Here is a 15562-nt window from a genome sequence, read left to right as displayed (position 1 = left end):
GTGAGAAAAAATAAGTAAGAAATGCAAAATAGCACTATGCCATTGGTACCCTCCATTTTGGTATAGTTTATTCCCCTAAAAATCTTGCCGCATGAAAACTTAGAGAAAAGCTAAATACCCAGGATAAAGGAAAGGTTTAAAGAATTATGAAAATATTACTATGCAACTGTTCTTAAAAATTTGTATGTATGGCCTAGAGAGACTTCCAAAATCAAGTGCTGAGTGAAAAGAGCAAGTTTTAGAACAACATTCATAGAGTGCTGTCCAACAGAATTCTGTGACAATGGAAATGTCCTGTATCTAATTGTCCAGCACAGCGGCCACCATGGAAATGCCCCATAGCAACAACGCAACCCACTGCAGTCATCACCGGCCCCCGCGGCGACCGAGCCCATGAAATGTGGTGAGACTGAAGGACCGAGTTTGCAATTCTATTTCATTCTAATTTATTCAAAATGAAATTTAAATAACCACACGTCACTGGTGGTTTCAGTATTAGGCAGTCCAGACTTATAATACAAATCCTCTTTAAAAATACTCCGTATAAATAGGCACCTACAAACACATACATATATGTGTATATTCCATAGGTCACCGTGACGTAATACGTACGATCAGCTCTCGGTATTTCTTCTTCAGGGACTGGTGGCGTTCTCGAAGCTGATTGGCCATGAGTTTGTACTGGTCCCTTTCCTGCTGGCATGTGTCCAGCTCCTTCGAAAGGATCAGCAGGGCTTCCTTTTTGCTCTCCAGCTTCCTTTTACACACCAGGTACTACAAAACAGCCAAATCCAAGCGACTGGTCAGTCGACAGGCGTGGGATTTAGCACACCCTGCAGGGTTGGTTTTTTGTTTTGTTCTGTGGCTTTTTTTGTTTTTAGAGACCATATATCCAGAGACATTTGTCAGTCACTGACATATGCACCTAAGGCTGCTACAGTACCTGACATAGTTCCCTCACGTCACCCAGACCTTGCATGAAGTACATGAACTTCGGCAAACTAGGACAGACAAAATAAGGTAATTGACAAATAAGTTAAAAAGTGGAATACTTTTAAAAAATTACATAGGTAAATAAATAAATGGATAGCTGGATCCCAAATTTTTTTTAAAAAGTTTTATATATCCAGATAAAATTATGTAAAATTTTATTAAAATTCTATAAAATGATATGCATGGAAAAATATTTAATAAAAATTTTATATATTACTAACAATTATCTCTTGGTAGTAAAATTACATGCATGTTCTTAAATTTTATTCTTTATGCTTTTCTGTTTCCTATATTTTCTAGAATACTCATATGCCTTCTATAATTAAAAAAATACAAAATACGTGATTAAAAATAATGTAATTGAACCATAAATCACTGCAATAGATTGTACCTGACCACGCAACCCAGCAGACATTTTCTCACTTGAGATTTTTTATTCACCAACTCGGCCAAGATATGCACTTCTGTGATTCCCATGTAGGCACCCGCCACCCCCATTCCCCAGAGACCAATTTCATGAGCTAAGTATTTTAGCGACACTTTGAATTATCCCCAAACAGTCGGCATACCTTGCTGGAACCCACTCTCTCCGCCGTAAACCACTCTTACCTGACAATCAGCCACCACCTGGGTCAGTGTGAGCCCCGACTGGGACTTTTTTACTTTTACTGGATGTACTGCACCGCCTGGTGTTACTCACACATGTGAAATGTGGCACTAAATACCTTTTGAATTTGCCCCGTAAAAGACCAAATTCAGAGCATTCATGAAAACAATTTATAGTTTCATTATACACTCTGACACGAGCACTTTGTCATTATGGACGTGCACACAAAGCGGAGAGAATCAGCGCTCCCGTACCGTTAGAGTCAATGCTCTTTTATGGACGAAAAGCATGACTCATATATAGTGCTTGCTTGGAACTGACTTTGTTAAGTTCAATTTCAAATAAATGCAAGGCGAAAAAGAGAGTTTTGTGCATTAGCACATTTTTTTTTTTCCTTAAAAAAATAAAAGTAATTGCTTAGGTTCCAAAACAACGAGGGATAAAAAAGCCATTTCGAGATGGATTTGAGTTCCAAGAGAGGACACTTCCACCTTGGATGGATCGTATTCCTGGCGGTAATGAGGTTGGAATCCTGCCTTAAAACATCCTGGATTTTAAGACTTTGACATCGTCTTCGTGGAGGCAAAAATGGTTCTGTTGCCACAATGATTTCTCAAGAGGAAAATCCCCAAGGAGTAAATATCAAAGGAGTGTCTCAGAAACCTCAACTGCAATGTCCTAAGGGAAATATTGAGATTTCACAGGAAAAAAATACCATTTACACACAATTGAAGAGCTCTGCCCTTGTGCCTTCAGTTCTTTGCTCATTACCCACAGCCTCTGTTGTGTTGTTAGGATTGGTGGCACCAAGATGGTCACCTTTGTCCCTTTAATTTATCAGATCCAAAGCTAAGGCCCCAAAGATACCCAGCATTTTCTGACTTTGGGAAAGCAAATCCCAATCTTGTGGAAATGCTGCAAGGTGCAGTAGGCAAGGCTAGCTGTAACATGCGGTCTCCTGAAGGGGAACGGGGATGGGCCACCACTCAGTGGCCAAGTGGAAGTCTGAGTCCCCTGACCTTGAACTACAATCAGTTAAAGCCCAAGAGAGAAGCCGTTTCCCTCACGAGGCATAGTCCAAGTGGGTTCTCGGAAACTGTAGGGGTGGTAATCGGACACCCTTCTCTTGGGTCTAAGGGATCTGGCAGAAAACAGGCACATAGGCCTCTCCTAAGAGCCAGTGGCCGGGATTTGAGGAGAAGGAGCACCGCAGTGTGACTTCCCCATGGCGTGGAAAACAGGACGATTGCGGCTCCACTAAAGGGTAAGAAAGCAAACGCGTTCTGCCTGGAAGACGGAGTCACACCGAGAAAAGGTTGGTCTTTAGAAAGCCACTGCTGGGCTACTCGTTCTTCTGCTTACTACGGTCCAGAACAGTGGATTTAAAAATTTTTTATTATATGTCAATTATTTTTATCAGTACAAAAGTCTTAGGCTGAAGCCTCATTTCTAAAACACCTGCCCTGTAGTTCCCCCACTACATGCACACACACACACACACACACACACACACACACACCCTTTTTACCCACCCTGGTGTGGCACACAACAAAAACCTGAAAAGACTGACTCCCACACCTGGGATGCTTGTGAAAATGCAGATTCCAGGGCCCCAGGGCAGACCCCCTGAATCAGCGTCTCCTGTGGCTGAGGAATCCGCACCGTTAGCACATGGCACAGGTGACTCTTACTCCATCTACACTTTGAAAGCCCAGGCTCTGGAGGCCTCCAGCTTTATGGTGTCTCAAAAGTTAGGACCAGCTACAGTAGTCTGGAAGGACCGAGAGGCCACAGCAGCGCACGAGTTCAAGGCTAAAGCACAGTCTCAAGTCCGTGCTGGGGGTGTCCACGCCACCTTTGGTAGCACAGAGGTGTTTTAAACAAGTACAAGCACAGACTACATTCTACTGCACCCGGCCAAAGATCCTATACATGCAGAGTCTCATCGAAACAACAGTAGGAGACTAGGAGTCCTGCATTTGGTGGGGGGTATTGGCGAATGGGACGTCATTTCTTGCTAGCATTCTAAAATGGTGATAGCTTCGTACTGTGATGGTAGCTGTTAAAATGTCCCATGTCCTATCTGCCCAATTGGAAACAAACAGCAAAAACAATAACAACAACAATAATAAAAACTGGAAGGAAAGAAAAAGATCTTGAAGATCTTCCCGTGAGAGCTTTGAACAACCAGCCACTTCATGGATTCGCTCCTCAGCCTTAGAAGGGACCGGTAAAGAACAGAAAGCCAGGCCGGTCACGTGACTGTGCTTGGGACGTTTCGGCTCCTACAAGAGGAGGTGGACGGCAGAAAATCACCAGGCGGAGGCAGGAGGCCTAACGACGTGGGTCTAACGATGAGCTAGTCATGAATTGCTGGGAAGGCCACAGAACACAAGGGACAATACACACACACAGCGTGGGCCTAAGTTTCCATACTTGGGAAATGAGGGGGGTTCCTTGGGTGCCCTCCAACTTGAGGAACTCTCAATTTTACACCTCACTCAATATCACTAGGGGTGGAGGGCGTCAAGGAAAAGAACAGTGGTGAGGGGCTCCAGTCCAGGAGGCATGACTCACGTCGAGCCCCCAGGAATCACTTCCTCTGCTTTGTCTAGGGCAGAGCCAGCGCAACGATTTCCAAAGGTGGCCTGCAAAAGTGACAGTTCCAGAATCTCTCTATGGCAGGGGCTTCAGGAGAGCTGCCTGGATGGACGTGATGCCAAAGCCGTGTTTCAACAGCAATTTATGACAGAGTGGGAAAAGGCTAAATGTCTATGAGGTTGACGTTAGCGTCTCTCTCTGATATTCCCGGCTCTCCTTTCCTTCCAGGCACGTGGTGGGACGGTCCTTCCCCACTGCTTTGGAATAAGGCGGAGCCCTATCACTTGCTTTATCCAATAAAATGAGATTAGAAGAAACACTAGGCACTTCAAAGGTGAAAGCACTTAAGAATCGCTAAGCCTTCTCCTCCCCTGTTGCAACATTTGTGGAAGCATGTGCTGCTCTGGAGGTGCCATAGAACAAAACAGCCTAGCGAATGGCGCCAACACAGCAGACAACTGCCCTGGAGCGGCACTGGGGTCCATGGAGAAATTCGTGTGATCCAGAAACAAACTTTTGTGGTATTAAGATTTGGGGGATATTTGTTACCACAGCTTAACTTAGCCCATTCTGACTAATACAGTCCGTACCAAAGAATGGGAGGGTAGGAGACTGGTGGAGGTGACACCTGCTCTGTGCTCCTGCTGAATCACCACAATGAAGAAAAGGATTAACATTACCGCGATGACTAACAACAACAACAAAAAAAGTTTTGTGACAAATGTTTTCCATGTCTGATTGGCATTAATCCTCACAATGCAATGAGGTTAATATGTTGATATTATGTTTCTAAATGAGAAGTGAGGCTTAAAGAGTTTACGTAAGGTGCCAAGGGATTGGCACAGCCGGAATCTGCACCCAGATCTTTGCAGAGCCAAGCCTGCGAACCCCCAATTCCTGACAAACTAAGCATTCTGTGCCCATCCCCCACACACATACAAAAATAAAATCAAGATATTCATGGAGTTGGTTACTACATCAAGTTGGTATTCCTAGCATAAGGAAGCAAAGAAAGGGCAATTTTGAATTTGGCTACTTTTTAGACATAGAACAAACAGGTAAAACCTTTCTCTCTTCACCCAGCCTCATCTCTCTAAAACTGGGGGGCTTGCCTCTTCTCTCCTTAGATGCAAAGCCTGAAGGAAGGAGGGAAAAAGCAAAAGAATCCACAGGCCTCTCTCCCCTCTGCTCTTTGTAAGGCAGCCACATGGAAGCGGAAAGATTTCCATTCACTTACGAGAAATGGGATAGAGCCAGAGGGTCCCCGAAAAGAACTAGCGGGCTACTTCCTCAAAGGCGGCTTGGTCATAACAGGAGTTTTCTATAAGGGGTCGTTGGTCTCGATCGTTTAGTCAACAAATATTTTCTGGGTGCCTTCTATGTGTTAGGCACTGAGCCAAGCATTGGAAACGGTCCTGTTGTTTTGAAAGAAAAAACATGATACCTGGATAACAAAAATTTACCTCCATAATCCCTTAGGGATTTTTCTGAAACCCCAAAAGTTCTAAAACCTGAAATCATGTTTGTATCCCACTAATGACCTCAGCCGAAGTCATTTATGGTCTTTATGCCACTGCATGTGAATATTCATACATTTGCTGAAGACGAATCAGTGTGTCTGATTACTGGCTGCTGGCCACAGCTCTACCGGAGATGACAACAAAATACACAGTATGCTCATCGATTCCCTTCCAGATGCCAAAAGTCCCCTGAAACATTTGGGGCCCAAGGATTTTGAATTGGGAACCTGATTTTTATTTGAAAGTCAGCCTTGCAAATATCTACATAGTCTTGAAGACAAATGTGTGACCAAAATCAAAACTTTCTCAAGCAGTAATTGCCCCACACTTAAGCATTTATTAGATTTCAACATCCTTATGGAGGCCAGAAAAAACGAAAAATACGTTACATGCAGTAAACTGTTCAAGTTGCCATAATGCCGAGATGCCTGTTCCCATAGCCTCCTGATTTCTTTATTCTTTAGGGAAAAAATGAATGCTGGAGCAGGGCTAAGCCTCACCACTAACCTGAGTGATTCGCCCAAATGCAAAGAGCAAGGTTCTCGGCTGCCAGCATATTCCCTAACAGTGTTTCCCAAACTGTGGGTCATGATACATTAGTCTGGGTAGTGAAATCAGTTCATTTGCAACCCTCATTTAAAAAAAAAAAAAAAGACACAGAATAGAACAAAAAGTGTCACTGTTCACCCCGTGCAGTAGAGGTACATACTGTTTCATGGAACTTTTCGTTTTGAATGTGTGTGTGGGAATGAACACGCATATGTGAATATTTCCACACATATTTGTTGGCTGCATTTTAAAAGTTTGAAATCTACTATTCTGTAATAAGCCACACTGCACATTTATTCATTTGTTCAACAAATATTTAGTGAAGGCACCAAGAGAGGCAAGAGTGGAACCAGTATGTTGGTGGGGGGAAGTTGCCACATAGGGAGATTGCCATTGAAATGAGTTTTGAGCGATGAGTAGGCATAAAACGCAGTCAAATAAAGGCCATTACGTAATGGAAATCATTAGCCCGCTTTAGAGACTGAGGCACAACTCTGATTAATTAATTAAATGTTTGCTCTGCTCGCCTCACTGAGGTTACTGTGAGCTTGAAATAAAGGGAGCTATGATAAAATTTGGTTTTGTAAACTTTTTCAAAATTAAAGGTATTTTTATAGCACTTAAAGCTTATAAAACACTGTCATGGGCGCGCTCTCATTTGAAAGTCAACCCTATGTGACAAGTGGGACAAATACTGTTTTTCCCATTTTATAGACAAAATAACTGAGATTGTCTTTCCCAGAGTCACATTAACTAACAGTTATTAGCTCGAACTAGGACTCCTAACTACAAATTTCAAGCTCTTTTTACTGTTCTCTACTGGCACCAAATAAACGATTAGCAGGTCCACATATTACCTCTATGGACTCATATCATAGTTTTAACAAGACACTCAGAGGTAATTGTGTAACTGAAAGCAATGCATTTTAATTCTTAGTATTTTGAGACCCTGTTCAGAAGACTAGCAGCCCACCTGGGGCCTTTTCGACCCTCTTCCCTGGGCAATGGCTGAAGTGCAAGAGGCCCCCTGCAGATCTGCTCAGTGATCAGCCAACTGCATGTCCCCAAGAGGCCCGGCTAGCTGAGTGTTGGATGACAGGCTCACACATTGGGGTCTTTACCAGCTGAACTGCAGGTGTGACATACTTTATTTTTCCAAGGGCACTTACGTAGTTGTGGAAGTGGTGACTCAGGCCCTAGGCCTCTTCTCTTGGCTAACTCGAATCCCAGCCTTACCCCTGACCCCATCAAGATGATCTCATCCAATCCAACGGCTTTCACTGTCATCTCTGTGCTGATTTCACTCAGATTGATATCACCAGCTCAGCCCCCTCACCTGCACTTCTTACTGTGATATCCAGCTGTATTCCTCCACCTGAATATCTGAGCGGCGTCCCAAACTGAACCCTTGATGTCCCCTCGAGCCTGTCCCTCCCTGAACCTTCCCTCTTGGTAAATGGTACAAATCATGTTTGGTTTTCCATAAAAACCTTGGAGTTGTCTTTGCCAATTCTCTTTCTCTCCCAGCCCTCATTTAATTCGTCAGCGTATTCTATCGGCATTACCTTCACAAGATGTATTGAATTTGAATACTTCTCACTCACTTCAACCACGATCGCACTCATTTAAGCCACCATTCATTGTGTCTCAGGTGGACTTTGGCCCTAAACTCCCGCTTCTGTCTCATACTTCTACCACCTATAGTCTATTTTTTATGTACTGATGAGAAAGATGCTTTTTAAGTGAAAAGAGATGGTGACATGTGGTAGCTCAAAACCCACTATGGCCTCCCGTTACATTTAAATTAAAATCCAGTCTTTCCACTCGCCCTTGCTTACTGCTCTCCACGCTCACTGGCCTCCTTGCTAGTCTTTGACCACATCAGTCCCACTCCTACCTCAGGACCTTTGCACATTCCCTCAGCGTGGATTGTGTGGCTTGTTCCCTGTCTTCATTCCAATCTCTGCTGTAACGTTTCCTTCTCAGGAAGCTCGTCCCTGTCTGCCACCGCCAGCCTCTCAATCCCTTTACACTGTTACTTTTCTTCATAGCGCTTATCACTTGACCTGGAGTTAAATAGCTAATTATTGGTTTATTTTCAACATTTCCCTCTCCATGGCAGCGAGGACGTTGTTTTTTCATTCCAGATCCCTAGTTCTGAGAACAATCCATGGTACATAGTTGGTGCTCAGTATACATGTCTAATAAATGAGAAAGCTTCATTTTTCATCTTACTATAGCCTCAATAGACCTGTGACACATGTGATATTGTCTCCATTTTACAGATTCTCAAACACACAGCAAGTAAAGACCATAGGAATCATCTAAGCCAGGCCCTTCATTCTACAGATGAGAAAATTAGGACTCAGAATGGTGAACTGACTTATCCAAGGCTGGTTGGACCCAGAGTTGCAAAATCAAAACTAAGAATCTTCTTATTCTGAGTTTAGCGGTCTCTCCACACTACCAAGCTAAGGTACACATTCCTGCTAGGGAGACATAAATGCCTATAAACTTAGAATGGTGCTTGGGACTTTTAAAAAATAGTAATAACGACGATTATTATTATAAAATAGATAACAAAAAGTAGTCTGATCATCATTCACCAAGAGTTATCAACTGTAGTATGCTAAATGCTATGAAGAGATACAAAGCTCCCAGAACATAGAGAATGTAGTCGAGAGCAATGGTTGAGAGCTGGCAGAAGGAGCTGAGATGCCTGAGTTCACATCTTGGCTTTGCCACTCACTCGCTGTGCGGCCGATTACTTAGTCTCTCTGCGCCTCAGTGTCCCCCTTTGTTAAATGGTATAGTTAGAGTATCTTCACGAGGCTGACGTGATCATTCAAAGAATTAGTATATGCAAACACTGGACACAGTAAATGCCGTAAGCGTGTTAGTTGTTCTTGTGGCTGTTTCAGTCACTAGGAGGGTGACTGCAGCTTGCCGGAGAAGGTACTCCGATTATTGGAGGAGGATGTGGACATCTGAAAGGGATCCTGAAGGACAGGGAGCGGGATTTGTTCTGTTTAGGGATGAGGGACGTCGTGACAGGTAGTGGTGATGAGAAAACAATACCCCTGGAAGGAAAACAGCAACCACGAAGCATGAAGCTGAGCCCCCAGAAGGCAAGGGGTCAGAACAGTGCCCGATGGGCTGGGCTGGCTTCGGCGGAGGGGAGGGGATGCAAGCTGTAAGATAGAGCTGGAGAGAGAGACAGATGGAGGCCAGGTCAGAAAGGGCCTAGAAGTGCTGCCTCGAAATTCAGATTTTAATCTCCCAGTAAGCAGGAGCCCTGAGGGTCTCTGAATAGGAGAGTGACACTAGGAATCCTTTTAGGAAGACAATTTTGTCCTGACATCACTGTGGAGAGACTGTTCCATGATGTGACTGCAAGGTGGACCTGGGCCAGAACCAAGATTGCTCACACGAGGAGAGAAAGGTGGTTGGGATTCAGCCCCTCCACTTTTCAGGCATACCTCTGGATCTTGTGATTTGATCTGATCCGTCAGGCCTACAGAGAACATACTGGCTTTGTGTTTCTTAATGTGGGGTCTGTTATCACCTTGTCTAACACAATACTGTTTGGCAGGTTGCTGCCCAGGCAACCAGATGCACTCATGGGTTTAGCCTCAGACACGGCAGCTGGTATTAGAATCACATAGGTAGGTGAGCGGGTCACATGGCCACCCAATCACATCTCATAGGGCTGAGCTGAGCAGGGCAAGTCACAGAAAAATGTCCTACTCCTGGTCACTCAGATGGAGCCAAGGGATATACACTTGGTATTCCTTGTGCCTCTGTTTTCACTCTTTAGGCAGAGTGTAATTCTGCTTGTCAAGTTCATGTGTAATGCAGGAGCCAGAGATATTTGCTCTCCTCTCTAACCTCAGAAAAGGAGGGTTTCGGTTTGTTTTCAGGGATGGGGGAAAGGAAAAAATAAGTATTTTTTGAATGTCTACTCTGTGCCAGGTGCTATTAGGAATAATAATAAGATGACCTTTATTTGATTGTAATAGTTAAGTGCAATAATAATGAACATGACTATTTTCCAAATTGTGCTAAATACTTGGAACATTCTATGAAACAGGTTGAATGATTGGCCCCGTTTTAGAGATGAGGACACTGAAGCTCAAGGAGGTCCTTCACCGTGAAGGTAATAAGTGGCAGAGCCAGACTGTTCCCTGCATTTATCAGTTACCATCCTTGGTAGTAAGGGATAGTAACTGACACTCTAACATAGGAATGTATTGGAAGAATATTGGCACTCATAGAAATAGACTTAGAAACAGGTAGACAGTGAGGGAGGTGACTCTGGAGGCTGGAGGCAGGACCAGGAACCACCAAGTCTCAGTGAAGAAAGGTCAAGTCAGAGGCCGCCAAATGGGGTAGAAGTGAACTCCATTATGTTTCAGTCCCTCTGTGCCTCTGCTTGAGGGAGTCTCCAACTGGCCTAAAACAGATCATGTGCTTGCTGTCCTTTGCCTGGAGAAGGACAGGACATCTTTTACTCTCATTAACCTCGAAGCCTTTATTAATTGTACAGAGAAACACAGACGAGGTGAAGTTTACATAGCTGGTATGGGATATACATCTAGCAAGTGCAGAAAGGAAAAAAAAACCACACACCAAGTAGACTGGGTAATCAGTGAAACATAAATCGAATAAACTTGATAAAATATGCCCAGTTTTTGGCATGTATATTAGATATCATGAAATATTTTTATTATCCTCTCAAAAAGTTTTCTTTTGAATTGCATTTCAATTATATTTTTAAAGCGGAGCCCATAACTCATTTGTCAGTGTTAATTCATGCCCGCCTACAAACACCATGAAGGTAGTCTTGTGCTTATCATTTTAAGGACCCAAACCCACAATTTTCACTACTGAATGGCTTTTATCTACCCGTTTACAGCAATAAAGCAAGTCATAATTGCTACAAGGAAGATCATAATAATTAAATGACTATCTGACATCCTACATTACTATTTGGATGGCTTTACAACCAGATAACTGCTAAGAGAGATGAAGGTAGCGGGATGTCAAGGAGGGGGCCCCTCCACCAAGTGACCCTCCGCACGAAACAACAACTCCAGGTCCTTGGAGACTGTCACTGATAGGAGCAGGCTACTCTCATCAGCCGCTGCAAGAATGTGCCTGCTAATCTCAGCGTGATGATGAACATATGTGGCTGTTGTGTTCATGTTCAGGAATAATTTAGAATCTTCTCCACTGCAGATTCATTCTTAGAGGTATTTCCCCTCCTCCCCACCCCCTCTTCCTACTCTGTTACTGCCCTCTTCCTACCCCCTCCCCCATCCAGGAATACCTCCTTCCCCACCCAAAACGCAGCTCCAGGTAAAAAGGATTCAACAATCGGCGTAACTTCTCCAACCTCAACGAAGTCATTCCCTCCATTCCCAGAATCCTACTTGCCCAGTGATCTCTGGCCAGGATCATCACGACAGCTTCCTCTCATCTCCCTACTTGTCTCATCTAGGTACCAGTCCCTTTGAAAACCATAAGTCGGGTCCTGCCACTCTTTTCTAAAAATGCCGCCCTAAGGAGACTGGCAAACAGTAGCCCTTCAATAGGTGGCTACATCCTTCTCTGACATTCCCCACCTGCCGCGTTGCCGTCAGTCCCCCCTACTGCACCCCACTCTCGCTCTCCCTCGCCTCTCTCTTTATCCTGTCCTGGACCCAGCACACAAATCGGTGTCTGGGAAGCCCTCTGCCACCCTGTGAGCAGGACAAGAGCTGAATCTTGGTAGCCGCATGGCATTCTGGGTACACCTTGATTAGAGCACCACATGCGGCATCACAGCCACCTGCCCACCTGTCTGCCTCCCCACAGCCTGAGGCTTCTGTGCCCCCAGCATCATTCACCTTTGCATCTCCAGAGTCAAGCATAGCTCCTGGCCCAGAGTGAGTGCTCAGTAAATATTTGAGAAATAAAGGACTTTTTGTTCCTACGAAGCTGAAAAAATATATATATACTTTTTACATACTATAATTGTAATATATATTTTTAGTTGAGGTAGTTATCAATTTATTATTAAGCCTAAATCTCTAAATCCCATTTTAGCATCATGCTTAGAAAGAAAGAAAGAAAAATAAAGCCTAGTTACGTAAACTAGATGTGTGTGGAGATGTCAGAGGATAGCTCCTATACGATTGTCAAAATGGCATTTGTATTTAACCTCATTTTTATCACTTAAAATGAGCACCTCCCTACATCACATGGGCATATACTCAGTTCACCCTCTTCGTTTTTTAAAATCTTGCAAATCCACCACCCCAGACAGGCGTATAGGTCTGTCACTTGGAGATACACGCATACTTAACCTCGCCAAACTGATTTTGGGCATCTGTAGTGTAAATCGCCACGTGGGGCTAACCACACACTGACGTGCGTTTTGCTCAAGTCCTCCATGGCAATCCCAGCCACCTACCACGACGCGCCGGTGCCTTCAGGAACGAGTCTTTCCCAGCCCAGTCTACACCCGCGTCTCCACTTATACAGCTTCCTGAGCATTTACACAACCCTTGTCTAAAGCTGTGTTCACCTCTATAATTTTCAGATAACATTTCAGCAATTTCAAGTTGGCAATTTAACGATTTTAATGTCATTCTCTAAGACAGGTTTTTTTTTTTTTAATAATCTATCTTTCTCAAAGTCATCATGGTGGTTTCCCCTCTCCCGTAGTACTTTCAAGAGGCAAACTTTGATTTTTTGAATGCCTCAGGGGACATGCCGAGGTTTAAGTTAAATGAGATTTCGGGTATTTGGAAGAGTGGATAATGTGAACTGTAGTAGCTGGGGGGTATGTGGAAGTCACTGACAGTCTGGTTAACTCAAATTTTGAACAAGGAAGGTTTGCCTGAATGTTTCACTCATGTTATTTCTCCTTTCCTCCCTCTCTCTACTCGGTCTCTACACTCTACACAGAGTGGCCTATAAAGATGAGGAGGAAACGCGAGGGGAAAAGGTTGGCTGTCCTTCTAGTCGACCATAAACAGTCTAGGAACCTCCCCCTCTCACTCGCTGAAGAGAGCGTATCTTTTTAAACATCATTGCTGGCCTAGAGTGAATTTGCTGTCTTCCCATTGTTAGGCAGATCTGACCTTGCCTCTGGCTGAGGTGCTGATGCTGGGGCAGGCAATTCTGGTTTGTTTCAGAGATCAGGTGTTCAGGAGGGAGCACTAAAATTCCCCAGGCACCCGAGGCTCTTCCTTCTCCATCCAGGTTGCCAGGGGCCTGGGATACATTGGATGTAGGAGACAGCTCACGTCACCAATCCTCACATATGCAACGACATATTATATAACAGTCACAAGTGACATATAATGATAGATTCTCTGGTTGTTTCATTACATGACAATTCGATTCAGTTGCAGAGGGCTTTTCTCATGGACTAGGTAGCAGTAAAAAGTCAGCAAGGCATGGACAACTTTTGGTTAAACTGCCTTTAAAAGCTATCAAACTGCTGTGCCTCATCTTCCCTTTGTCTCAGAAGGAAATCATAAGAAGACCCTAACACCCCCACTATGGACGAGTTATAGCACCCTCTTACATATCTGTCAGCTCTTAACCTCTCAGATCCGCCCCCCGCCAAACATCAGGAGGCAGAGGGGACCTGTAGCAGCATTTCCACTCTATAAACGAAGTACTGAGAAGAGGCTCAAGGGGTGGCATTTGCCGAACTAGAATCATTCCTGGACTGTCCTTTGACAAAAGGTATTCAGGAGATACAGAGACAAAGGCTCCATTAGGAGAAGCAGTGTGGCGCCTGGGATTTAGAGTGAAATGTGGCTTTCACTACAATCACCTACCACGGGGCTGTGAGAAGCCACTCGCCCTTCTGTGCTTCAGTTTCCTCTTCTATAAATGATGATATGAATGACCAGCATCATTTTGGAGGCTACTCAGTGTCCAAAGATGATTCAGTATTTCACATATATAAATCATTCATCTTCATCACAACCCTCAAAGTTAAACTTTATTACTTCCTTTTACAGATGAGGAAACTGAGGCTCTAAGAGGTTAAAAAAAAAAATCATGTAGCTTATAAGTGGCAAAGGTGGAATTTGAACCCAGGCTTGTCCCATGCACTTTCTGCTACAGTGCCCTGCCTCTCTCATAGAAGAATCTAAGGATTCTATATGACGATGCATATTAAAAAAAAAAAAAAGCATGCAATAAATTCTAAAGGCACCATTCCATATGTAATTATCACAGCAATCAAAAGAACTGTGTCAGTTCTATTCAAAGAAAGAAAACGATCCTAAGACTGTCAGTAGACCTTGCCTGTGTGAAAAATATTATCTCTCTGCTGGGGTGAATAGTTCCATGAGAGGGCCAGAGCACTCACGATGAAGATTCGACTCAAGACGGAGCATTTGTGCGAATACTCCCTGGCTCCCATCTCTCTGATACTTGAGTCAGGTGCAGATACTCTAAAGCAAGGAGGTGTTCCATCCCAGTCTGCCCCAAAAGACAGTCATCTGCAGACTAGAGATCTTGAAATCAGCCATGCAAATCCATCACCACTTTAATTATCCAAGTAAATAGAGCTCTTACCACCATATGCCAAGATTCTAATCAATCGGGATCATTACAGTTCCCCCAGTGGTTCTGTCTGGATGTGAAACACGGAGTCATTTCACCTGGGCCCAGCTTTCCACTTCTAGGATGAAGGTCTCCCTAGTGGAAGCTTGTGGCTGGGAGCTGTTTTTCCCCCTGTCTCATATTTTTCTGAACATCGTTAATTTACTCCTGTACTTCATCTCTGTCATTCTTACTTTCCACCAACGCCAGACAGTACTGATTATTGAGAAATTTTCCTCAACAAGAACTGTCAGTTCAGAACTTAGCCCCAGAGCATAAAGTTAGGTAGAGATTCATTCCAGAACACGAGTGGGTGTGCAATTCCGGTGATTCAAATCACAAGAGATTTCAGAGGACACATTAAATTGTAAACACTTCTTAAGGTGGAGACTGTTTCGCTGTTTCTCTGACTGATAACTGTGCAAATGGGTTGATTATGTTAGCAAAAGGGTCCTGTGGGTGACCTGAGTTAACTATGGCTTTCAGGGAAGATGACAAAATCTTCATTGGCTACACATCACCAATAGACTACAAGGCAATATTGGGCATAATTTTGCTCACTGTCCTCGACAGTCAATTTGTCTACCACCACCACTACCTCCATCATCACTGTTCATCAGGAGAGCATTCAGATGACAATACAATAGGTTACTCCATTTTACTCTTCTCCACGTATGGAATT

General features: G+C 43.8%; 1 protein-coding gene across 3 annotated transcripts in view; it reads right to left on the bottom strand.

The window, feature by feature from the left end:
* Positions 1-15562, bottom strand: part of CCDC149 (coiled-coil domain containing 149) — a 97776-nt gene that overhangs the window by 64799 nt on the left and 17415 nt on the right. For all 3 annotated transcript variants that reach the window (XM_039838068.1, XM_039838069.1, XM_039838067.1), the window contains exon 2: positions 613-774. In XM_039838068.1, coding sequence (XP_039694002.1) covers positions 613-774 — 162 coding nt within the window. The remainder of the gene's footprint in view (positions 1-612; positions 775-15562) is intronic.

Source organism: Pteropus medius, unplaced genomic scaffold (genome assembly GCF_902729225.1).
Source record: "Pteropus medius unplaced genomic scaffold, Ma_sr-lr_union100, whole genome shotgun sequence".
Lineage (NCBI taxonomy): Eukaryota > Metazoa > Chordata > Mammalia > Chiroptera > Pteropodidae > Pteropus > Pteropus medius.
The sequence above is the reverse complement of the archived record's forward strand: the minus strand, read 5'-3'. Positions and strand labels throughout refer to the sequence as shown.